Source organism: Phalacrocorax aristotelis, chromosome 5 (assembly GCF_949628215.1).
Source record: "Phalacrocorax aristotelis chromosome 5, bGulAri2.1, whole genome shotgun sequence".
Lineage (NCBI taxonomy): Eukaryota > Metazoa > Chordata > Aves > Suliformes > Phalacrocoracidae > Phalacrocorax > Phalacrocorax aristotelis.
In genome coordinates, this window is record NC_134280.1 from 2,439,440 (window position 1) to 2,463,671 (window position 24,232).

The 24,232-nt window shown below is 42.6% G+C and overlaps 1 protein-coding gene across 2 annotated transcripts in view; it reads right to left on the reverse strand.

The window, feature by feature from the left end:
* The window catches only part of RIF1 (replication timing regulatory factor 1), a 37,744-nt gene extending 13,512 nt beyond the window's left edge, over window positions 1-24,232 (reverse strand). For both annotated transcript variants that reach the window (XM_075092740.1, XM_075092739.1), the window contains exons 1-21: window positions 24,004-24,232; window positions 22,896-22,974; window positions 22,130-22,226; window positions 20,581-20,711; window positions 20,066-20,160; window positions 16,188-16,377; window positions 13,503-13,595; window positions 13,269-13,407; window positions 11,856-12,007; window positions 10,960-11,080; window positions 9,156-9,329; window positions 8,798-8,908; window positions 8,494-8,556; window positions 7,519-7,619; window positions 7,036-7,122; window positions 5,293-5,366; window positions 5,004-5,184; window positions 3,580-3,687; window positions 3,190-3,339; window positions 1,659-1,758; window positions 306-570 (exon numbers count right to left, since the gene is read on the reverse strand). In XM_075092740.1, coding sequence (XP_074948841.1) covers window positions 306-570; window positions 1,659-1,758; window positions 3,190-3,339; window positions 3,580-3,687; window positions 5,004-5,184; window positions 5,293-5,366; window positions 7,036-7,122; window positions 7,519-7,619; window positions 8,494-8,556; window positions 8,798-8,908; window positions 9,156-9,329; window positions 10,960-11,080; window positions 11,856-12,007; window positions 13,269-13,407; window positions 13,503-13,595; window positions 16,188-16,377; window positions 20,066-20,160; window positions 20,581-20,711; window positions 22,130-22,226; window positions 22,896-22,974; window positions 24,004-24,110 — 2,618 coding nt within the window. In that variant the 5' untranslated portion in view covers window positions 24,111-24,232. The remainder of the gene's footprint in view (window positions 1-305; window positions 571-1,658; window positions 1,759-3,189; window positions 3,340-3,579; window positions 3,688-5,003; window positions 5,185-5,292; window positions 5,367-7,035; window positions 7,123-7,518; window positions 7,620-8,493; window positions 8,557-8,797; window positions 8,909-9,155; window positions 9,330-10,959; window positions 11,081-11,855; window positions 12,008-13,268; window positions 13,408-13,502; window positions 13,596-16,187; window positions 16,378-20,065; window positions 20,161-20,580; window positions 20,712-22,129; window positions 22,227-22,895; window positions 22,975-24,003) is intronic.

Sequence of the window (24,232 nt, forward strand, 5' to 3'; positions counted from 1 at the left end):
GTCACGCGCGGCCGTCACGAAAAACCGCAAGCCCTCAGTGACTCCCTCACAGGCCCGATCCCTCTCGGTGTCGGGGCGCACGGCAGAACTGGTACCTGCTAGCTAGGCTGAGTCTAGCCAAAGACGTGGTGCTCTCAAAGGCCAGAGGCTTGGCAGGAGTGGAAGATTCACAGCATGTTAGTGCCAAAGCTCTGAAAGCCCCTGAGCTATGATTAAATACACGGCGCGCTACAGACCGCACAAGATTTCCCCAATATGAAGCAATACAATGAATCCAGTTTTCCAACCATTCTTAAAATACTCACTTTGTTTTTTCATAAAACACTGCCAGGGGTTTTGAAAAAATTGCAAACATAGTCCCAATCACTGAAGGCAATGAAACGTGGCTGATGATGTTGTGAATAGCAGCAATAATTGAAGGACCAACAGAGACCAATGTTTCTGAACAGATTTCTTTGGAACTGAACACATGGAAAGAGTTTAGTAACATCACCAGGAGTTTAAATAGAGAGGCAAGCTTTCCGAGGGGTTCCTTTTTCTTCTTAGACCAATCTGTAGGTGTCTGTGGAGCTAACAAAGAAATTTTATATTTTTCCCCCATCTAACCAACGTGCATCACAACAAAACACATCTGAACTTTCTGTCCGTATCAGAAACGGAACTCTGATTCCCAAACTGTATCTACAGATAGTTTAAAACCAGACCTAACAGAAGACATTCATTTTTAATGCATGACTTCATCATACCACTACAGCTACAATTCCTACTCCTCTGATTTATAGCTATGGTTGGTCGCACAAATGACTAAGCTTTCACGTATCTTTAGTGCCTATTTGCAAAAGGACAGCAACCGCTCCAGAGGCACCAGCTGATACACAGAAATTCTGGAACAGGTGAGGAGGAGGGAAGGGGAAGTTTTATTAGTTCGTTTATTTTTAAGTGAAATTTCCATCACGTTTTTCTTCATCAGCATTTCCAATTAAAGCATTTCGTTCTCTCAGCAGCCCAACGCTATGTCGTACTGCTTTAACAAATTCATATGGGGCAGAGAAATTTTTAAAAACTTTGTTTTGTAAATAACTTCGGCTTTAATAGTTGTAGTCGGGAGTAGAAAATAGAACAAAGAACATAATGACCTTTTGTATTTGTTAAACTTGTTCTTTTGACTATTCTATGCCAAGTGGCTTCAGGAGCAGCAGCCTTTCAAACGTTACGTTTACTGCTCCTCATCGGTTTAGGCAGGGATTCTGTAATTACACTGTGGGTTATGATCAAGCACTACTGCTTCAGACTACGCCTGAACGAAGCAAAAGCAGCAGATTCCACATGCAAAAAATGACCCTGTAGCCACAGCATCAACTACGGCTTCAGAAACAAGTGGCGTTTTACAGCAAACTGAGAAGTGGCCTCGACATTTACATCCATTTCAGATGCGTTTTGTCAGGCTCTGCAGTAACTACTCAACTGCTTGACAAATAGGAAAGATCCGATACTCAAATATGCTACTGGATGGTATTTTTCTTTCCTTTTTATGACTTTTTTTGTCAATCCCTTCAGTGCTTACATGTAACCACTTCTGCATCTAACAACAACTCTAAATTTCAACCAACGCTGGAAGAAAGGACACAGAAACCCCCAATATTCAAGTATTTTCTTACATCTGATTTTGGGCTGATATTTAGTACCATACGGTGCAAAGTTGATGCAGTCAACCATAACCGATATAATATGGGTGAGACCATCCATCATTGAAAACATCTGCGGAGGAAACAGAAGTCAAAGCCCAAGAGAGCAACAGCAACAGGAAAAAACCACCATGCTGGCCATTCAAGGACAGCAATACAAACAGCTTTTACATTTGAAAGTGGATGAAACTTGTCTGCATTATCAGGTAAGACTCAGATAAGATTACATTTTAAATATACGCATGTACACAAGCTGAAGTCTTCCCGTTCTATCCAAATAAGACATAAGCATATATACGATCTAAAGAAGCAAAACAGTAACAGGCCGCTCTAAGACGGTGTTAGATTTAACAAGATGCATCAAAAACATTAAGGTTCAAGATACTGGCTGTCTAGCGAAGCACGTTACCACATGCCAGGGTGTGCCTGAGTTCAGTTACTGTACAAAGCCTGATTGTCAGAAAGTCACTGTAGGCAGAGCGATACGGTTGTCATTAACATTCAGGAAGCACGATCGATTTATAGTACATACAAAAAGATGGGTTGAGTTTTTTTCCTCCCCTCCAATTTATCACAAATTCTTCTAAATAAAAAAAAAACCCTTCCTTTTAAAAGGAATATTGATATCGCGGGCCAAAAGCCCAGTTTAGTTTCAATACAACTTACATAATGAAGCTCTAAGTCGTTTAAGTTTGGCTTGGTTAATAATGATTAATTTTTGAAAATTAAATCGGAGGTTTATCCTCAGGATACAGCAGCATCCAAAGGAAGTTACAACGATGCAATCCTCCAAACTCCATGTTTGCAAATTCCATTTTTCCTTTCTCATCTGTTTATTTGTTCCTTTCACAGCATTTTTTCAAAAGCCAGTCAACTTCGAAGGATTTTATGTTCCAAAGCTCCTGTTCACTGACACCTACAGACACTCTTTATCTCCCCATACGATGAGGGCTCGCAAACAGGCAGGACAGATAATGGAAAGGCTTCCTCTTTCAAAACCTCTATCTTTTATAAAGCCTTGAAGGAAAGTCTTTAAATTTTAGCGTATGAGGTTGACGGTACCAGGCATGTAGCAAGTTACGCTCTCGGAATGCTACAGCGCTATCTATCCTTCCTAATCAAAGTGCCTGGTTTTGAGGCATTTGTTAATTCAGCCGGAAGTCACTTTATATACACACAGATATCAACCAGACAAATCGTATTTACCATTTGTTTTCACTAAACCAGTATTACTTAAATAGTTAGAAGACAAATCCAAAGACTGCTTAACTGCTATTTTATATTTAAGCTTTATTCTTACTTTTACTCTCTTCTTTCAATCCATTTCTAGATTAACTCCAACTCCCGTTAGTTAACGGAATGTTGTTACGGCTTTAAGTCTCACCCAAAACACTTTAAATTATAGCAAGTACTACATCAAAGTTTACAATAGGTTCTTATAGCTAATTTAAAATATTATCTGCTATAGTATTTATATAGTTCAATATCACTGGTTTATACTCACTACTGGAGTTTCACCTTCTAGCCCAGATATTATTTTGGCACAAAGTTCTTCACAGCATAGGTTTTCTTCTGCTGTTGCAACTAAAGCAGCACAGCGAGCAAATGCTCTATACAGGTCTGACCAAGTGCGCAACAAGGATTTCATAGTTGGCTTTAACAACAGAAAGAAAAAGTTTATAAATATCAATGTCCGTGCATAGAGATAAAAACTTACTTTAAGTTTTCTCCTTCTGTCAAAACCTACGTAGCTCAAGAACTCCAACCCTGGAGCCGTGGTCCAACGTAAATACGTACCAGTAACTAAAACTCTACTCTGAGATTATGAGATAGTACTTTACAGTTTTCATAAACCCCACATAGTTTCTAATCAGCTTTATGCGTTCAGTGTTACCTGTGGAAATTCCTGGGCGGGGAAGATGTGTGATATCGGGAGCAACAACGCACTATAAACAGCGCTGAAGTTGTGTTCCAGCGCATCGCCCTGATTTACTTCATTAGTCTGCAATGGGAAAACAGTTTTCTGGGTAAGGAAGCTGCGAATTTTAGGTGACAAGTAAGGCTGTTCTAAATACATTTATTTTGGACATAAAAGCTGTGCAAGCTACACTGACAGTGGCATTTGAAATTAGCTATTCTCTGTTCTTTCAAGAGTTGAAGCTGATCCTACCATTTAGGGAGATAAAAAGCACTGTTTCTTAGTAATTCCAAGAATAAAAACAATCAGTTTGAAAATGTCTTATGTACGATGATGACAGCAACCTATTTAAAAGCACCTAAAACCTCCTTCATAAATTTTAAGGTTTCTAGGCACCCTGACTCCGCGAGGGTTAGTCAGTCACCATACTTCTCATGAGCAATCGGCAGAACCTGTTGAATATTACACATGGCTTTCATTAGGGCTTCCAATCAAGACATCTAACATCAGTAAGAAATGCCGTTCTAATTACATCCTGAACGTCACAACTCAGGATTTATTCCGTGTTCACACAGAGCAAACAAGCCTCTTTGTATAGAGACGAGGAGGCTGAGGGGAGACCTTATCGCTCTCTACAACTACCTGAAAGGAGGTTGTAGCGAGGCGGGGGTTGGTCTCTTCTCCCTAGTAACAAGCGATAGGATGAGAGAAAATGGCCTCAAGCTGCCCCAGGGAAAGTTTAGGTTGGATATTAGGAAAAACTTCTTCACCGAAAGGGTTGTCAGGCATTGGCACAGGCTGCCCGGGGAGGTGGTGGAGTCTCCATCCCTGGAGGTATTTAAAAGAAGGGCAGACGTGGTGCTTGAGGATATGGTTTAGTGGTGGACTCGGCAGTGATAGGTTAGCAGTTGGGCTGGATGATCTTAAGGGTCTCTTCCAACCTTAACGATTCTATGATTCTATGAAAAGTTAAGAGGACCTAACGGCCAAGTTTCCATCCTCTGCAGCAGCAAGACTACGCTGAGGAGCGAAGGCTTGAAGCACATCTATAAACATATGTATGATCTTAAAAAGGGAGAAACACGTTCCCGACACTACACTGGACACTGTACTTAAGAACAATCATTCTTATTGACTGGAATCACTTTAAGCCACGCTTTGGATCACTATTCCATGACTGCCCTGCATCCCACCTTGCTGCAAGCCTTCATTCCCTGGTTAGGGACACAAAGCTGCACACATTCCAGTTTCACAAATACTACCAAGGCTTATGTAATTTTATCATCACTTCAAGACATGTAATCCCTGAAAATACGTTAAGATAAAAGATCAGCACAAAGCCTTCCTGGGATTTTTCCTGGGAGGCAGGAACGGGGAAGGGAACAGAAGAGCCACTATACCCGATTGATCCATTCGGTTAGCGGGTTAACCACAATACTCCACATTCTCCAAAGATGCTCCTTATTTTCCACTTGCTTCACACTCTGATTAATAATGCAGATCACAGATTCACTGAAAGCCAGCGGAGACGTAGGCCCAGACAAAACATAGCCCACCAGCGTTTCTAGAATGACAAAGAACCTAGAAAAGAAAGTTCAATAGGTAAGACACTGGTTTTCAGCTGAGGTTAGGAAAAATTTCTGTGATGTCTTAAACTATGGGGTGCTTGTTACAAACACCACCACGTACCTCTCATCTGTTACACAGCATTCCAAGAGGTTATTATGGAACGGCAGCTGAATTAAGAACAAAGCTGGTGTTCCCTTGTGAGAGAAATTCAAGAGGTCAAAACAACATATACATCGATGGAATGAAACGGTTACGTCACTTACACGTGTATCTTCATACCATATTTAACTCTAAGACAGAAATTTGCAAATTATTAGAAGTTGTCAAGAATTGTCAGTTCTAGCACTTCAAAATAAAAATGTGAGGCAGAGCTGGACACCTAAGCTTCTGCTAGATCCCGGTGCTTCAGCAGAATACCAGTTATACTATAGTCAAAGCAAAACACTTCTGTTTAAAAGGCTGTGAGTTTTATAGTACTTTGTCATCACTGCCTTGAAACTACACACACCACAGTACGGCGGGTGTACTTAACGCAACCAATGCGTGTTATGATACACGGAACGAAGACAGAGCCACCCCAGAACTGCTTATTTCAAGGTTTCAGCAAGACACCTTTTGGACAACCTCTGTTAAAATCCATCATGAGTATTTCAGGTTTGCTGATGTTAAAGCGTTTAACAATGCATTTAATACCTGCCAATTAAAGCTTCAACTACCTTAATAAAGTTGTGACTCTTGTACCCAAGTTGGAAAACGTGAACAAAACACCCAGGAAAAAAGCTGGGAATAATTTTGAGAGCTGAGCTCTTAAGCCAATTCTGGTAGACAAAATTTTGCGCTACTCGCTTGAGTGGATGCATTCGCTTACTCTGCCACACTTAGGTCTTCTCTCAGACACTTGTCTGCTTTTAAAAGCCTCCAGATGAATTCCATGCACTCCCTGGCTAACGATGTAAATGTTTAGCTACTTCCATGGGCTAGAAAAAGCTCTGCCTCCACTGCTGCACAATAAACAAGCGGTCCCCTGTCTACTGGTGGATGTGGAAGAGGTGACTGCCATCCAATTTTAACTCTCTAAACAACCTTTCAATTGTTACTAAATCTAACTGGCAGCACCCTCCTACTCAGCCTGCTCCACCCCAAACAAAACACACACACAAAAAGTGTCATTTCAGCCTTTTCCCAGAGGTTATTTTTGTGGTTATTTTCTAGATTGCCATCACCTCTTTCCCCCCGCCAACGTGGCACACAGAGCAGAGCACAGCACAGCCCTCTGGCTGGGGCTCGTTAGGACCACAGCAGAACAGGAGTTACCACTAAGGAGTACCAGCACGTCTTCTGCAGTGGACTATGGCCAATAAAATAAGGCCAGGCTTCAGTTCACAGTAACTTCTAAACTTTTTTTTGAGATAATGCTGTCTAGCACGACAGCCTCTGCTTTGCTTCTCTGCATTTGATTTTTCCTGAGGAATAACACTTTCTACCTTTCTTTAAAGCACTTCACTCTACTGAGTTCAGAGCATTTCCCCAAATCATCAGTTTTCGGTATGTAAGTATATAAGTAGCCTGACCGTGCAGTCGCCTCGCAAAGTATCTGCAACCTGCGTTTTAAATCATGACCGAACATGAGAAATCCTATTACAGTACTTTCAGCATATCCCTTTTTAACTATAGAGGGTTAAATCACTGATCAGATGTGAGGGCTGAAGACAAAGTCTGCATCCTGGAACACAGAATAACATGGTTCCCAGGACTGTCCGGCCCTCACAACTTATGAAGCGCTCTGTACATCTGTGCAACCATGACAACCTAATACATTTCAACACAAATAAAGACAAAGTTCTGCAATGAAGTCAGACTTACATTTAAAAGATCCATATCAGCAACCTGATAAGCTGGTGATCCCAGTACTTTTGGGGGCAATTCCTTAACAGTAATATCAATGAGGGACTAAGTAGGGGGGAAAAAGAACACACAGGTAAATATTTTTTTCCTGAGGGGTCAAATATTTGAACTAACACCACAAATAAAAGCAAAATTGTAACAATTGCTTCCCATTAGTAAAAAGGAAAAAAATCCATTGTGAAAGTAACTGTCCTTCAAAGCAGCAGAACCACGTACCCAATTCTGTGAACACTGCCGATAAATCTGAAAAACGCTTTTCAAGAAAGAACCCCTTAAGCAGGACTATGTGCTCTGATCAGAGCTGCGTAACTTAGAGTTCACACCAAAAAAGCCTGTCTCTTAAAGAGACCATTCTGATAAGTCTGATGCGAAGGCTGCTGCCAATCGCAGACCATCAAAAAGAAGTGAGATTTAAAAACCAGACAAACCCACCCGACTTACCAGGATTCTCTGCACAGGAAGAGAATTTGACCTAACAGTGTTTTTTAAGGCCTGGAGCAACATAGTCAGTATTTCCGACCCTTGTTTTTCTTTCTTATTTCCTAGAATAAAGCAAATCTACAGTTAGAGCAGAACAAAGTAATGGTCACTCTGAGCATCACTTAAAACTTAATGTACTGTAAGGTCAAAAAAATTCTGTGTATATAAACATATGCCAAATACTTAATAGATCTGGATACCAGGTCTCTGCTCTGAAGAACAGCGTAACTGAAACTGAGAAATTTAAATACAAACTACTAAGTTTTATTAGTAAAATGGAAACACCTTTGTATCATTAATCACCTTAAAAAAAGTTGTGAAATTTTGTATTCGTCCAAGCAAAGCACTTTGATGCTCCTATGCTTTGCAGTTAGATCTTTCAATATAAAAGACTATTAATATTCTGGACTATCAAAGCCTTTACAGAGCAGCAAGCACTTTTTTTTTTAAATAGGAAACAACCTACTGGTATCCATCTGTAAAGACACTGATTTACTAAGAAAATCCAATTAAAGAAGAATAAGGGAGCCATAGTCACATAAAGCCTTTACATTAGCTTGAGTAATACAATGAATGTGAATTTCTCCATACCAAAGACCTGGGGTGCAGTTTTTTTTTTTTTTGAAATGGGAAGATTTCTTCAGCAAAAAAAGCAGTTGAAGTGCTTTTGTCTTACTGCTACACACAAAACGCCTGCAGTCGTACGTTGCTGTGTCTTCCCTGATAAGCCTCACTGGATCAGATCAGAACAATTCTGTATTTCTCACACAAAGATGCATGCATCATGAAAAATACCAGTTGTTGCTTCAAAACCAACTACTGATGACACCTAAACCCAAGTTTTCCCAGCAACGAAGCAAACACTACTTAAGGTCTAGTCCTAAAAACCCCAAACCCCTACCTGGTCAGCAACGACATAAAATATGCACTTTTTACCTGATTCAATAGCTGTTTTTACATAACCATTTATGTCCTTCCATATAACGTTCAGCATACAGTCTACAAGACAACATAACATTTTTTACTCAGTTTGTAATAAAAACACCAAACAAAACCGCAGTTAAAATACAAACTGTGTTCAACAACAGACTCTGATGTAAGCCAAACCTGTCATAAGCTTTCAAACCAAGTCAGACCAATTTATTTAATGTCAACTCTGAAATATCACAGCGTGGTTATGTTTTCCCTCCCCCACTTGATTTTCCAGAAAAGAAATCAAATTTCACCACTGAATTCTTACCAGGAACTTCTTTTCCAACTGCAATAAAGCCATCCTGAATTGCGTTTATAAGCGTGCTGGCATGCTTACAAAAAAAAGAAGGGCTACTGATCAGGGGGTGGTGGAGAGGCTCTAGGAGAACAAAAAAGGTGTTCTGTAAATCTGTTATTTCACAGTCTATTGCTAAGATGAGCCTTAAAAATAATCAAGTATATACGCGTACTTACAGCATTTAACAAAATCAGCTTAAATATATTGAAGATTACAACTAACAGTTTTAAATGCTTAAAGCATGTCAGATGTCTTTAAATCTTTAAATCCAACAAAATTGGCAATTTCAGATAATGCAAAAGTACTTAGAAATATGTAACTCACGTACCTAAACTAAGTACAAGTTTATTTTGTTTAGCAAAATCTAAAACTTCTGGTCCCATCAAGAAGTGAAGCAGCATTTCAATTCCCAGGAGCTGAATGGAAGGGATCACCACCACTCCTGCTGTACTAGAATTCAAGTTCATCCTCGGTGTGACTGGACTTGCAAAGGGGTAAGGACCTAAGTGAGGGGAGAAAAATTCCACTGTGTCATGTTTCACCTGCAATCAAGTGAAAGGAAAGGTCCAACAGACCAAAATCCCATGAAAAGAACATGTCACAGAATAGCCCTGGCTAAAAGTGACCTCTAACAGCCAGGTATCGGCAGGCACACCAGTTAAGCAGGGTTTAACATCACAGCTACAACCATGTATTTTGAAAGCAAAAATATCTTCCAAAGACTGCAAAGTCTCAGGCACCAAACTTCAGAACAGAAGTCTCCGTGGAAGTTGTGGTTACAGGTGAAGTTACACACTACGCTACGCGCTAGTTATATAGTGTAACTCTGCTGCTAGGAAGGGGTTGCCATTAGAAACTTTTACGCTGAACATAAGTTTAAGTAGTTTCATGTGCAAAAAAGCATTTTTTGACCAACCTCAGTTATGATCTCACAGAGCTAAGATGAACCTTTTCGTTTTAAAAAAGGGAACAAATGAAGATCAACACATCTAGGACACAACCTATGTGAGGCTTCTAATTACAGCAGTCTAGAATTACACAAGCCATGAACGCTGGCTTGCCATACAGAGAAGAGAAAGAGGCAGTTCTGTACCTCAGCATTTAGACATTGTCCAGGTTCCAGCTGGGATAGAGTTAATTTTCTTTCTCGTAGCTGGTACAGTGCTGTGCTTTGGGTTTAGGATGAGAATAACGTTGATAACGTGCTGATGTTTTAGTTGTTGCTGAGCAGTGCTCGCACTAAAGCAAGGGCTTTTCAGCTTCCCGTGCTCTGCCAGCGAGGAGGCTGGAGGGGCACAACAAGCTGGGAGGGGAGGCGGCACAGCCGGGACAGCCGACCCCAACTGGCCAAAGGGATATTCCATGTCATACGGCGTCATGCCCAGTATGTAAACTGGGGGGAGCTGGCTGGGGGGCAGCAATCGCTGCTCAGGGACTGGCGGGGCATCGGCCGGCAGGTGGGGAGCAATTGCATCGTGCATCACTTGCTTTGTATATTAGTAGTAGTAGTAGTATTACTACTACCATTACCACCACCAGTACTATTTTACTTTATTTTATTTCAATTATTAAACTGTTCTTATCTCAACCCACAAAGTTTTCTCACTTTTACTCTTCCGATTCTCTCCCCATCCCACTCGGGGGAGTGAGCGAGGGGCTGCGTGGGGCTTAGCTGCTGGCTAGGGTTAAACCAGACAGACACAAAGCTCAAGGTGTGATTTCACATGTACAGCACCAAAATTATTGATCTGTTATGATCATGGGGTTACTATTCAGGCAGAAACTAAAACCCCTACAGAAATGAGAATGGCGTATATAAATAGCACAGGTATGAAGACACAAAAAACTTTCAAACCAAAGCTCCTTGCAAAACAATGCAACCCAGGGCATTGAAACTGGTCTTCGACACAATTTGATGAGCACAATTTTGTAAACTCGAAATACCGACTACAACAGCCTAATTTTACCCAATGTAAATAACTTCCTCTGAGCTCTCCAAGGAACACGCAGAAAAATTAATTACTCTCTTCAATAATAATACATTGCAAATGAAAATGCATAAAGATGTGAAATAGAACAGATTATTTTCTCCAACCCAGAAAACTGTTGGAAACAGGTTTGTACTTCAATACCTGATTTCTGTGCAGGGGTTGCCGAGGCTAAACTTTGGTTGGCTGGTAAACGCGAGGGAGTTCCTTGCAACGCAGCAGCAGAATCCAGACTTAAAGTACTTTGGATTAACGGTACACAAACCTGCGAAGATATCAAACCTCAGTGAAAACAGGTATGACACATACAGGCCACAAAGATCCATGTGTTGCCAATACCACATAGGCTGCACTGCTGTTCACAGCGTCGGTGTTTCAGAGTTTCTCTGGGTACTTGTAACAATATTTTTAAGATGCTGTATAAAATGTGCATACTGGTAAATTAATTAGAAATGCCTAGATTAAACAAAAACTCATGTTAGAATGATCCAACTGTACTCTATCTAAAGAGGGAGATTTTTTTCTTTACTCCCAAAGTTTGATTTCACTAAATTCAGAACCCTAACATTATGTTCATCCCAGCTATAATGTGAGTAGCAATGAAACACCCGGATCATTTTTCTCTCTACGCGTCTTGAAATATTTTGTGATCTTTTCAGTGTGTTTTCCTATGGCAGACTTTCCGAAGCACACACTTGCACAGTGGAAGGACAAAGCAGCCCTTATATGCTGTGCTTATGTTTACTATCGTTGTGCGCTCACTGGAGGTTGCCGCCGAGATGCTCACACGACATGCAGATACGCTCTCAGGTCTTTTGGAGCGGTAAAAAGATTGCACGTATAGTCCCAAGCGCTCCTGCTGTACATAACACACAGAGCACACAAATGTGCAAGTCAGATTTGGTTCCTTAAGACAAAACAATAAACTAGAGACGGACAAAGCAGGTACAGGGTAAGTTTCGGTAACGAAGAGGGGACTTCGCCTGTGTCAAGCGTGTGAAGCTAAGCGAGTACACTATGACTATCTTCCCTCCTGTTACCTGTTCAAAGTTGGCAGGCAGCTGAGGTCCCAGCCTCATGAGTAAGTACCACCAGACCTCCAGTTTTGTCAGTGCCAAAGCCTCTGTTCTCACATGGATCGAGCTCAGTGGCTGCATAAGCAGTTTCAGCCTTTTAGCACTGCACAATATATCTTGAAGACAAAAAAAAAAGCATCTTCAAGCAACACAATTAAATAATTAAATCACAGGACAACAGAAAAGGTTTTTCCCCAACATATTTCAGCTTAAAATTCTATTAATGACAATTTGCAAGACTAAAATACATCGTAAACACACCAACATTTCCGACTATTTCACTGCTCTAACTGTTGTCTAGAACAACCCTGGAAATGACAAGTATTTCTCACCAATACCAAGATGGAAATGAAACCTACTGAACACCAACATACACAGAGGGAAATTGACTCTTGCTTGCTGTGTTAGAAAAACCTAACACTGAATATATGTGCATTAACATTGGATGAGTATGAATGATCTTAAATACAATGTTCTGAGGCCACTAACGACCATTTACCACTGAAGCAGAAGTAGCTACAGCATGTCTGGACAGAAGTTTGCTCAATCCTATGCAAGTGCTCAAAGAAGAGAACAACTTCCAGCCAGCTCAGCAGCATCAGAACCTGCCCACCTGCAACTCACAAGGAACTGCTGACAGAGGCTGCTTCTGCAGCACGCGACCCGTATTAGCCACGCCACAACACACACAGCGAACGCCAATCGGGCCATGGATTTTATCTTCCGACAGAATCAAGTGCTTTGTTAATTTATGGGAAACCATGACCAGAACGAACGACCAGGTAAGAAACAAATTAAAGTGAAGATTTAAGTTAAATTCAGCTAAACTAAGCAGTGCCCACATTTAGCTTCTCTTCAGGACACACAATCAAGTTAAATATTGTGTGTTTTGACGCAGGTTGGACTTAAAAGACTTGTTCAGGTCTCAGTTATACCTTTAAAGCAACTTTTTTTAAACACCTCTAGAATCCTACAGCACTGCTCTTCCCCAATTAATCCACACAGTCCCAAATAAAAACTACAGAATGTTTTATTCTCTGTGTCATTGCTGTTTGGATCAATTAAAGCATTACACAGCAAGGGTTTGTTAATTTTATTCTATTCATTTCTCCCAGCAGAAAAATTAAGATAAAACTACTGATCAAACTGTCACTTTCCTTAAAAAAAAAAAAAAAACACCAAAACACCCCACAACTTGAATTTTACTTATGTATATACACACAGTATATACCGCTGCGTATATACCACAGATGTACAATGTGGATATCCAGTGGTATGCACCAGAGTATTGACCACGATTAGACAGAACACTCTCTTGCAGTTACATGAAGTGACAGCAGTCAAAACAATTCAGGTTAACTTTTTTTTTTAATCTACCTGGATTTAGAGCAAAATTATCTATTAGACTCTTCCATGCAATGAAGGCTATTTTCTTTACCACTGGTGAGCCACTACGAAATCCAAGTTCCTCCAGTTGCAGCAATGAGTTGATAAAACTGCCACTACGATGCAGAGTCTGAAGATAAAAGTTCAGAATTAAGATACTTATGTTGTAAAAAATTCCTCCCCTAAAGATTCATGATTGTAAAACTTAACCGCTTTTCTGCTTACCTTTCCAAGCAATTTGACAAACAGTGGCCATAATTTTAACACGTAAGTCTCATTTTTTGTAGAAAACAATTTCTGAAGCTCTGAAATTATTTTCTGCAAACAGAAAGAAACATAATTTCTACAAGAAATACATTCAAAGTATTTTAAAAACTACATACTCATACCAATGTCTGGAGACACAACCACCCTGGAACTATGCTGTTTGTAGATCAGAAGGATTTAATTCTGTACCACATAGCATTTGCTGGCAAATCGACTGAATGTTGCCACCACCCAGTCACCTCCCTAGTTGAAGTTTAGAGTTTGTTTCAATTATTCTGATAATGGCAACCAACAAGTCAAAATCCATTTCCTTAAATACTTGTAGTATCTCTAACTCTCAAGTCAAAACACACTGTGACTCTGATAACCACCTTGTTTGTTTGGGGTTTTTTTTTTTTTTTGTAAACATACTTAACTTCAGCAGTGAATAAGGCAAGATGAATAAGCCTACAGCTCTGGAAGTGAAGGGGAACATGAGAAGCCTCATCAAAAAGACCAAGGCAGCTGCTGCTGAGTAGCGCGGGGAATCTTTTAACAGACATGGAGAACGCCAAGGTACGTAATGCCTTTCTTGCCTCTGTCTTTACTCTCAGGCCTCCAACATCTGCCTCCTGGTTTTAGCCGGGATAGAGTTAACTTTCTTTCTTGTAGCTGGTGCAGTGCTGTGTTTTATCAACATTATTCTCATCCTAAATCCAACCCACTGGTGTTTTTACTTGTTGCTAAGTCGTGCCTATACTAGTCAAGGACTTTTCCAGCCTCTCGTGATCTGCCAGGTGCACAAGAAGCGGGAGGGGAGGGGGGCACAGACAGGACAGCCGATCCAAACTGGCAAAAGAGATATTCCATCTCATATGATGTCATGCCCAGTATATTAACTGGGGGGCAGTTGGCCGGAGCAGGGGGAGCAGCGATGGCTGCTGGGGGACTGGCAGGGCATTGGTCAGTGGGCGGTGGGCAGTTGCATCACTTGTTTTTTCTCCTTGGGTTTTGCTTCTGTCTCTCTTGTTCTCCTTTCCATCACAATATTCTCCTTCTTATTATCAAACTGTTCTTGTCTCAATCCATGAGTTCTCTAACTTTTGCCCTTGGCAATTCTCTCCTCATCCCACTGGCGCCGGGGCGTGAGCGAGTGGCTGCGTGGTGTTTATCCGCCTGCCCGGTTAAGCCACAACAGTCTGTCTCCCATTACCTTTGTTGCTGGTCACACAGACACTACCCGTGGCAGACAAGCAATGAGTTGGGGACTGCTTAAATAAAGCTGATGTACACAAATCTATCAAACTCTACAGGGTTTGATGATGAAGAAGACCGATGACACAACAAGGCCACACAATTATTTCTTGAGAGGTCACTGCAATTGGTAGAGATCCCCAGCGATGGGGTAGGGCAAGACAAATTTTATGCCAACTTCCCCCCATAAAAAAAAACCCAACACCAAAACAAAACCTAAACAACAAACAAACAAAAAAATGCACAAGATAGAATCTGGGGAATTACAAGCTAGCCAATCTCACTGCCATGCCAGGAAAAATTGTGGAGCAAATTCCCGTGGAAGCCATTTCTAGGCACATGGAAGAACAAGAAGATGCTTACAAACAGCCAGCATCGTTTTACCATGAGCAAAACCTGCTCTTCCAGTCTGAGTTCTGTGAGGAAACACCTGGTTTTGCAGATGCAGGGAGTGAAGCAGAGGTTTGCCACTCTAGCTTTAGCAAGGCTTCTGACATAGTCTCCTCTCGCATCCTTGTAGCCCAAGTGGGGAGACCAAACTAGTTAGTGAGATTACAAGCTGTGTGGCTGGATGTTGGGCTCAAAGGTTGGCGGTTAGCAGGTCAGAGCCCAGCTCACGTGTGCCATTTGCAAAGGGTCGACAAGGGCTGATAAGGTTTAACGCAATCGATGATGGGGGGAAGCATCGGCTGATACGCTGGAGGACAGGGCCACCATTCACAGAGATCGTTATAAGCTTGAAAAATGGACTGACAGAAGCCTCACAGAATTCGAAGGCAGACAAACCCCAGGTACTGCTACCCACTGAGGACTCACGGGCTACATAACAGCACTGCAGAAAAAGAGGTGGGGACAAGGATTTTAATGTTACGTCAGGGATGCGCTCCTGCGTATCGGACTGCGCCAGCAAAAGCACAAGAAGGGCCTAGAGACCTGACTCCTCTACTTGGTACCCATCAGATCATCCCTGGAACACTGTACCAAACTCTGGGCACCAAAATACCAGAGCTACTAGCAAACTGGAGTGAATCCAGCAAAGGGTCACCACTAAGATGGTCAGGGGACAGAATTCACAATAGAAGAGCTAGGCTTGTTTAGCTTGGGGTGGGAGGGAATATAATTGCAGCCTTCCACTATGTTTAAGTTTATTGACGGTGGTGAGTTAATGCTAGCAATACAAGTGCTTAAAGGTCATTTAAAAACAGTAAGTTATTTTCCTGATGAATGAGTCTTGTCAGAAGCTTAATTTTTCTTTCACAGTGGTCCTATATTTAAATTGCTATTACATTATTTTACTATAAGGCAGCATTTTGATGCTACTATCTAGACTGTAAATAAAAGTAAAAATCCCCCAAACAACGATTATTATTCCTGTCATCTCCAGAAAAAAGGCACAGAATTTCCACTTACTGTGGTCATTAGGTGCTCAGTGACAGCTGCCACCTCCTGCTGTTTCTGGAGGAGCAGCGGCATGCCCATCTCCAGAGCAGTGGCACCTCGTAACTGCACCTTATGAGCTGAATGGACGACCAGAGGAATGATCAGTTTTGCCCACCTCACAGCCTCTTCTCCCATCTGGGCTGGAGCTTGCTCCATTAAGCTAGATGCCAAAAACAAGTATAGGTATTATAAATCTCCAGCAGACATACTACTCACTGACATTTACAGTTGTCCTTTCTATTCTATCACAACTTTTAGAGCAACCAAGCTGATTTGAGAACCTGAAAGGAACATAGCGTCGCTTCCTGACCAGTGACCAAGTACAAAGCTTGCATATTAACCGTCCCTTGCGTGTTTGTTGCAGCCCAGCCCAACTCCAGCAGTCATTATGTTGAAAACAATGTATGCCTGCTTTTGAAATATGGCTCAAGCCCTGAAGCAGCACGGCTTTGCAGAGACACAACGCCCATTTGCCCGGTCAAGCGTTCTTATCTTACACCTCTTCACCAACCGAGCTGTTAGAGCACAGCATGACAAACAGTTCCATGCTTACACCATCCCACACAGAAGCCAACGAGACTCTCAGGAATGGGAGTGCCAGGCACATATTCAAACCGGCCGGTAGGAACCAGCTTGTCTCCAACTCCTAGAGTTTTGCTAGTGTCCTCTTTGGCACAAGGATGTCAAAGCCCTATCGCTGCAGCTTACGAAGGGTTTGGTTTGCTGTACTAAGGAAAACTGCTGCCTTTCAAATAATTTTATTAAAGCCAGAGGACAAGTACTCCTTAATACCAGGTTTTTCCATAACATCTGTCAGCAGCCTGACTTCTGAACAAGAGCATTGTCTTACCGCTGCCATCGATCAGCTGGCTGACAGCCCAGTACCTGTTTATTTTCAGGTACAACTCTCGCTCTTAAGAATAACTACATTCTTTTCCATAACCACATATAAAATTATATCTATATAAAAATAATTTAAAGAAACCATTTAGTAAAACATACGATTTTCCAGAAACAATTGTCTACTGAATCTCAAATTTGCAGAAGAGGAATTAGTGTACAATTAGCCAAATGCAAGAAGTTGCTAAATACTAAGTAAATTATAATATCCAACTTCTCCACTACAGAAGGCTGATGTATTAAAATGAGATAAAATAAGCAAATCACCACTTTAACTATTTCACTTTAAAACAAATTTGCAGTTCAAACCAGATGCAAAAAGAGAATATTTAAATCACAGAATCCCAGACTGGCGGGGGTTGGGAGGGCCCTGTGGAGCTCACCCCGTCCCACCCCCTGCTGGAGCAGGCACCCCCAGAGCAGGGGCACAGGGCCGCGTCCAGGCGGGGGGTGAATGTCTCCAGGGAAGGGACCCCACAGCCTCTCTGGGCAGCCTGTGCCCCTGCTCTGGCACCCGCACAGGGAAGGGGTTTGTCCCCATGTTCAGGTGGAACTTCCCGTGTTCCAGCTTGTGCCCGTGGCCCCTTGGCCTGGCGTTGGGCACCACTGAAAAGAGCCCGGCCCCATCCTCCTGACACCCGCCCTTCAGATATTTATAAGCACTGATGAGATCCCCGCTCAGCCTTCTCTTCTCCAGGCTGAACAAACCCACGTCTCTCAGCCTTTCCTCACAAGGGAGATGCTCCAGTCCCCTGATCACCTGGGCAGCTCTGCGCTGGACTTGCTCAAGTAGTTCCACATCCTTCTTAAACTGGGGGGCCCAGAACTGGATGCAGCACCGCAGACGTGGCCTCACTGGGGCAGAGCAGAGGGGGAGGAGAACCTCCCTCGCCCTGCTGGCCACACTCCTTTTCATGCAGCCCAGAATATTGTTGGCCTTCTTGGCCCCAAGGGCATGTTGTTAGCTCATGGTCAGCTTGTTGTCCACCAGCACCCCCAAGTCCTTCCCAATAGGGCTGCTTTCCAGTAGTTCAGCCCCCAGCCTGTGCTGGTGCGGGGGGCTGTTCCTCCCCAGGGGCAGGACCCTGCACTTGCTCTTGTTGAATCCTATGAGGTTCCCCTGGGCCCAGCTCTCCAGCCTGGCCAGGTCTCGCTGGATGGCAGCACAGCTTCTGGTGTATCAGCCGCTCCTCCCAGCTTGGGATCACCAGCGAACTCGCTGAGGTTACGCTCTGTCCCATCGTCCAGGTCACTGATGGATATGTAGAACAGGACAGGACCCAGCACAGCCCCCTGGGGAACACCACCAGTGACAGGCCCCCGGCCAGACTCTGCCCCATTGATCACAACCCTCTGAGTTCTGTTATTGAGCCAATTCTCTGTCCACCTCACTGTCCCCTCATCCAACCCACACTTCCCTAGCTTGCCTGTGAGGATGCTACGGGAGACAGTGTCGAATGCCTTACTGAAGTCAAGATAGACAACATCCACTCCCTTTGTCGACCCAGCCAGTCACACCATCAGAGAAGGCTATCAGGTTGGTCAAGCATGATCTCCCCATGGTGAATCCATGCTGACTACTTCTGATAACCTTCTTGTCCTCTACATGCCTGGAGATGGCCTCCAGGATGAACTGCTCCGCCACCTTTCCAGGGATGAAGGTGAGGCTGACTGGCCTATAGATCCCCAGGTCCTCCTTCTTGCCCTTTTTGAAGATGGGAGTGACATTTGCTGTCCTCCAGTCCTCGGGCACCTCTCCTGTCCTCCACGACCTTTCAAAGATGATGGAGAGTGGCTCAGCAAGAACATGCACCAGCTCCCTCAGCACTTGCGGGTACATCCCATAGATTTGCGAGGATCCAGTTTGCATAGGTGATCTCTGACCTGGTCTTTCTCAAAAGATGGTAAGTCTTCCTTTGTCCCAATTTCTCCTCTCTCCTGTGGGGGCTGAGATGCCTGAGGGCCAGCCTTAGCAGTAAAGACTGAGGCAAAGAAGGCATTCAGTAGCTCCACCTTCTCTGCATCCTGTGTCACCAGGACCCCATCCTTGTTCAGACACGGGCCCACTGTATCCCCAGTCTTCCTTTTACTGTTGATGTATTTAAAGAAGCCCTTCTTGTTATCTTTGACGTGCACTGCCAGATTTAATTCTAAGCAGGCCTTGGCCTTCCTCGTCGCATCTCTGCACACCCTGACAACATTCCTATGTTCCTCCCACGTGGCCAGTCCCTTTTTCCACATACTGTGAACCTCCTTCTTCCATTTGAGTTTCTCCAGAAGCTCTTTGCTCATTCATGCAGTACTACTCATCCATGTAGTAAAGGTACAAGCTCAATATATTTACTGATAAAGAAATTAAATTAATACTAAGTAAAGATAAAATTTTACTATTCTAGTGACCAAAACAACGCACTCTTGTTGGTGTTGGTCCTAAAAAGTCACCTTTGGAATTAAACAGTAGCCTCAGCAGTGTTACAAGAAACACAGCAGTAAAATTTGTAAAGCACCAGGGAGACATTTTAAAATACAACCCCATATAATGGGCTGAGAATCTCAACCAGGTAGGGTCTGAAAATGAGAACGTAGAATGTAACTTGTGAAGCGCACATGAGACTTTAGAAATAATTCCTAATAAGCCATTAAAAATGAAAGCAATGACAGTTTATCTAAATATTGACTACCTTTGTGTCAGAATTGGTTGCTATATTACCACTAATAGAATATTTTGCAAAAGAAGCAGTTCAGGAGAACCACTGGGAGAGAGACAGAAGCAGAGATGATAGCTCACACGATTTCACCCTGTTCTAGTGACTGTAATACCAAACACTGAGAGAACAGTCTTAAACATATTGAAAGATTCAAAGAGCATTCAAAAAATTTGTTTCAACCTTTTTCCAAAAAAAAAAAAAAGCACCTATTTTAACACTTTACTATCACAGTGCACGTACCGTATAACAACATTTAGTGCTTCATATTCAACGACCATAGACTGTACATCTCCTTTACTAAGTATTGTTTCCAGGGTAGAAATAATATTGGACACCTGAGGAAATAAGAGAACATTAGAGCGAGCAGCTAAATACAATTATTTCCATGAGGAGCTGGAATTATGAAATTTTGTTTCCCAGGACTGCGTCCCGTATTTGGATTATGCTGGGTCTAGTTTTAGGGTTAGGGCTCTGACCAAACTGGAGTATTCACAACATTTTTCCCCTGTGCTGCTGCACTGGTATCTAGTAGAACTGCTTACTCAGCAGCTTCTCATTCAAGAGAAGGAGTAATTTGTTAGTTCTTTTCTCCCTTACAATTTTTCCAAAATTTAGGTCCTATATTTGGGCATCAAATTTGATGGAAAATGACCTTCAGATTCAAAAGCTACTGAGTTGAGAGTGACCAATAGATTGCACAAGCCTCATCTCCCTAGGAAATCAGGCAACACAAAAAAAAAAGTGAAGAAACTTACCTCCTTTTTAACAATTTCAGAAGGAAATGCCTGCTTAGAGATCACCCAAAGTGCCCGAGTGCGAGCGTTTTTGTCTGAAGTTTTTACAGCAACACTGTTCACCATGGAAAGCAAACCTCGTATTTCAGTGGCTGAAAGCAGAACGCGCAGCACTCAGATTCTCTTCGTGCCATTCTAGTCAGCTTCTTAGCAAGTTTCAGGTCATTTTGCTCAGTTAACATTATTAAAGATTCATTCAACTATAAGTCCCAATGGTCATAATTTCATGTCTTAAACATTACTTTTTGGCAATTTTTTGAAATGTCTCTCAAAATAAGCTAGCAAAAAAAGGCTCAGAATGTATTCATATAGATACCATTAACCTAGTGTACCTATCCTTTATAAGAAACCAGGAAAACAAAGCTAGAAGACAAATTTACCTAAAAACGCTAGAGCTAAAAATTAAATACTTAATTATTCAAAACTTCTTGGATTTCAAATTAATTTAGCAGCACTTTGGTCAATTCACTGCTATACTGACACGTATAAATTCATTCTAGGGTCTTCAAGAGGCTTTACTATTAAAGAGGGCAGTAAAGTGGTAACTGAGGTAACAGCAAGCTCATTACACAAAATAGAATAAGGCTAACATAAGGACTTAAATGCAGCTAAGAAGACGGATGGAGAAATCATATATTCCTTTAAAACTCAAAACTAACAAAGCCTGACTTCTTACAAATTTGGGCTTTGTGGGTAAATGACCTCACTATCGGAGAAGCATAAACTCACATACATTCCTTCCTCAATCAAGAGTACATATGGTTTTTGTCCTCTCTTAACTCTCCACTGTTTCCAGGACTTAATTATTTCTGAAGCCTGACATTCTCTAACAAAATCAACTAATTTATCAACTGGCTAAAAAAAAGTTAAAGAGGGACCACACAGCCATTATTATGGATTCCTCATTGCCATAGGAAATCAGGCTAAAAATCTGAGTAATAGGAAAGCAGAGTGTGCTGGAAAGTGAGTAGCATAAATGAGGGAAATAATCAATTTCGATAAACAGAACAGCAATCACAAGAAAAAATGCTCCCTGCACGTCCACACACGATTTTGTTCAGTCCTAGTGCACAGCCTCAAGTTCTCAGTAGCAAGACCTGTTCTTAAAGTGATTTAGCGCTTTCTAGGAATGCGGGCTGTAAGACTTTGGATAGGGATACCCAAATTTTACAAATAAAAACAAACGCTCTTCATTCTTTTTCCACCTGGACATCTTTTTTTTGATTAGTAATTCCACAAAACTAATTCCAGTACCTAACTGCTCCCAAAGCCTTTAATGAGACTAGAAGTTAGTAACACAGTATTAGCATAACAGCATGAAAAAGAATTACAGGTTTTTTCGTACAAGATGGAATGAGTGAACTGATCACGCTGCTCACACTAGAGACAAAACCACTGCACCACTTGCAAACTGTAAACTTTGTCAAAATTGAAGTATATTCTAACAACGAAATAAAGAACCCTGATGTATACACACACATTACCAGCATCCACGCTGAAGGCTGCTTACCAGATAGTTCAGATGTATTCTTTGGATTAAAAACGCAGAATCCTAACGCTTGTAATGCTGCATTATTTAGCTCCAGGTTTTGACTAGAAATGTGTGCCTGAAAAAAAAGTACATAAAGCCTCAGTTTACAGAAGGAGCTGTGAAGTATTGTCTTAATACCAACACTTCTGCTCAATGAAGTGAGAGCTGACAAAAGCAAACACTTGATGAAAAAAATGCATCCATGTAGAAAACCCTTCCCGATTTCACGCGCTCCAAATTAACAAAACTATTTGAGGTTCTGAAGACATTTTTGTTCTCTGTAATTTAGACATTTTTACTGCAGTAAGTTCTAAACATCCAAAGTTTTTACTTCTTCGCTTGTTACATATTATCGCTTGACTCTGCAGTTGTTTTTAAACACCTAAAACAGAGGGGAAAAAAGATGGCTAAGAACAGTCTTTACGTTAATTTTCAAAAATATTTTGGCATTTACTGCATATTCCAAATTCCCTGAACTGTTTCTAAAGGCAGATAGAACACATTATCTTTTCTGCCTGGCAGATCAGATTTGACTGCATACCACAGCCTGAACACATCCAAGACCCTGTATTTTATTTTTTCTGCAGTAATTTCTAATAACGTGAAAGATATATTTTGCCAAAAACCCTTACTGCTGTGTCACTAGCTTGAAATCAGACTCAAGTCTTACAATGGCCACTGGCCTTGACCACCTAAACATATCTTTGTTCACTGAAGCACAGAAAATTGAATGGAAAAGACATACCTTAAACACTTTGCAAAGTTGAGGAAAGTGTTTTTTGACATCTGCAGTGAAATCTTTGCCATCCTCACCCGTCAAGCGACTTTAGGGAGCAGAAGGGAAAACAAGCAATATTCACGGGTTAAACATGTTATAACTGACATAACTCTAAACATCTAATACACAATTAGTTAATACAGAACCACTTCTTTCCTTAGAGAGCTAAAACACAACAACGAAGAAGGCAAAGAGCAAAAATGCCAGTCACCAGATAGTCTGACATGTCAGTAAAATAGTGTTACAAAGTACACACGTCCCAATATACTGGAAGAGAGAAGAGACTACTGACCCATTTTGTGCTTAAGAAGCACAAAAAAACCATTAAGGGCTTTCAATTTTGTCAACTTTTGTAACCACATTTAAAGTGAATATGCAAACTTTAAATTGCTGCTAGAAGTTAGATAAACTTTCCACAGAAATACATGAGCTTAAAAAGCACATTCCTCAAAGGCAGGTCTAGAAAGCAGCCCCCGCAGTCCAGGGAGGTTCTGGTTTGACAACGCCATTGCATACGCTAATAAATTCGAAAGATTCAGGTAAAAGCAGCACTTAAGGGTTAAGAATCACCTTCCACAAAGAAATGCAAGTAAGACAGGATGATTCCATAACCCCACAACCACCCAAACCCCTAACCTCTCTAACCATACAGTTGGGAAGTTGCAGGTCTTCTTTCAGGAGGAAAAAAAGTTACTTCTCGACATTCCTTCGCCCACCCCCGCAGTTTCCCCAGGAAATGCAGAAGGGAGGCTATCGGAGGAGCGGGCACTACAAAGGCGCCCTCCTCCCGCCTTCCCTCCCTGCCTCCCGGCGCCCACCGCTTCCCGCGGTCTCCAGCCGGCGCCCACGCAGCCCGGGCCCTGCAGCTCCCCCCCCCACCGCCCCACTTCCCTCCCTGCTCCGCCCCGGCGGCTCCCGGGGCTCGCTCCCCCGGCCCGGGCCCGCACACCGCCGCCGGCCGCAGGGCGGCGGGGAACCACGCGGGGCAAGGGCGGCCGCCGTCCCCTCAGACGGCGCGGCCCTCCCCGCTCCCCTCAAGCCCGGTGAGGAGGCGGCGGCGGCGGCCCGCACTCACTTCACGATCGTGAGGTGAGCGTCGATGAGGTCTCCCGGCGGGGCGGCGGTGTCCTCCAGCGTCTCCAGCAGAGGCCGCAGGCTGGAGTAGGCGGCGGGAGCGGTCATGGTGAGGCGGGGCCGGGCGCCCTGCGCAGCTCAGCGCCGCCAGCCCCGGCCCTGCCGCCGCTCCTGCCGGCGCACCTCTCCCGCGGCAAGATGGCGGAGCGCGGGACCGGCGGCGCGCGGGA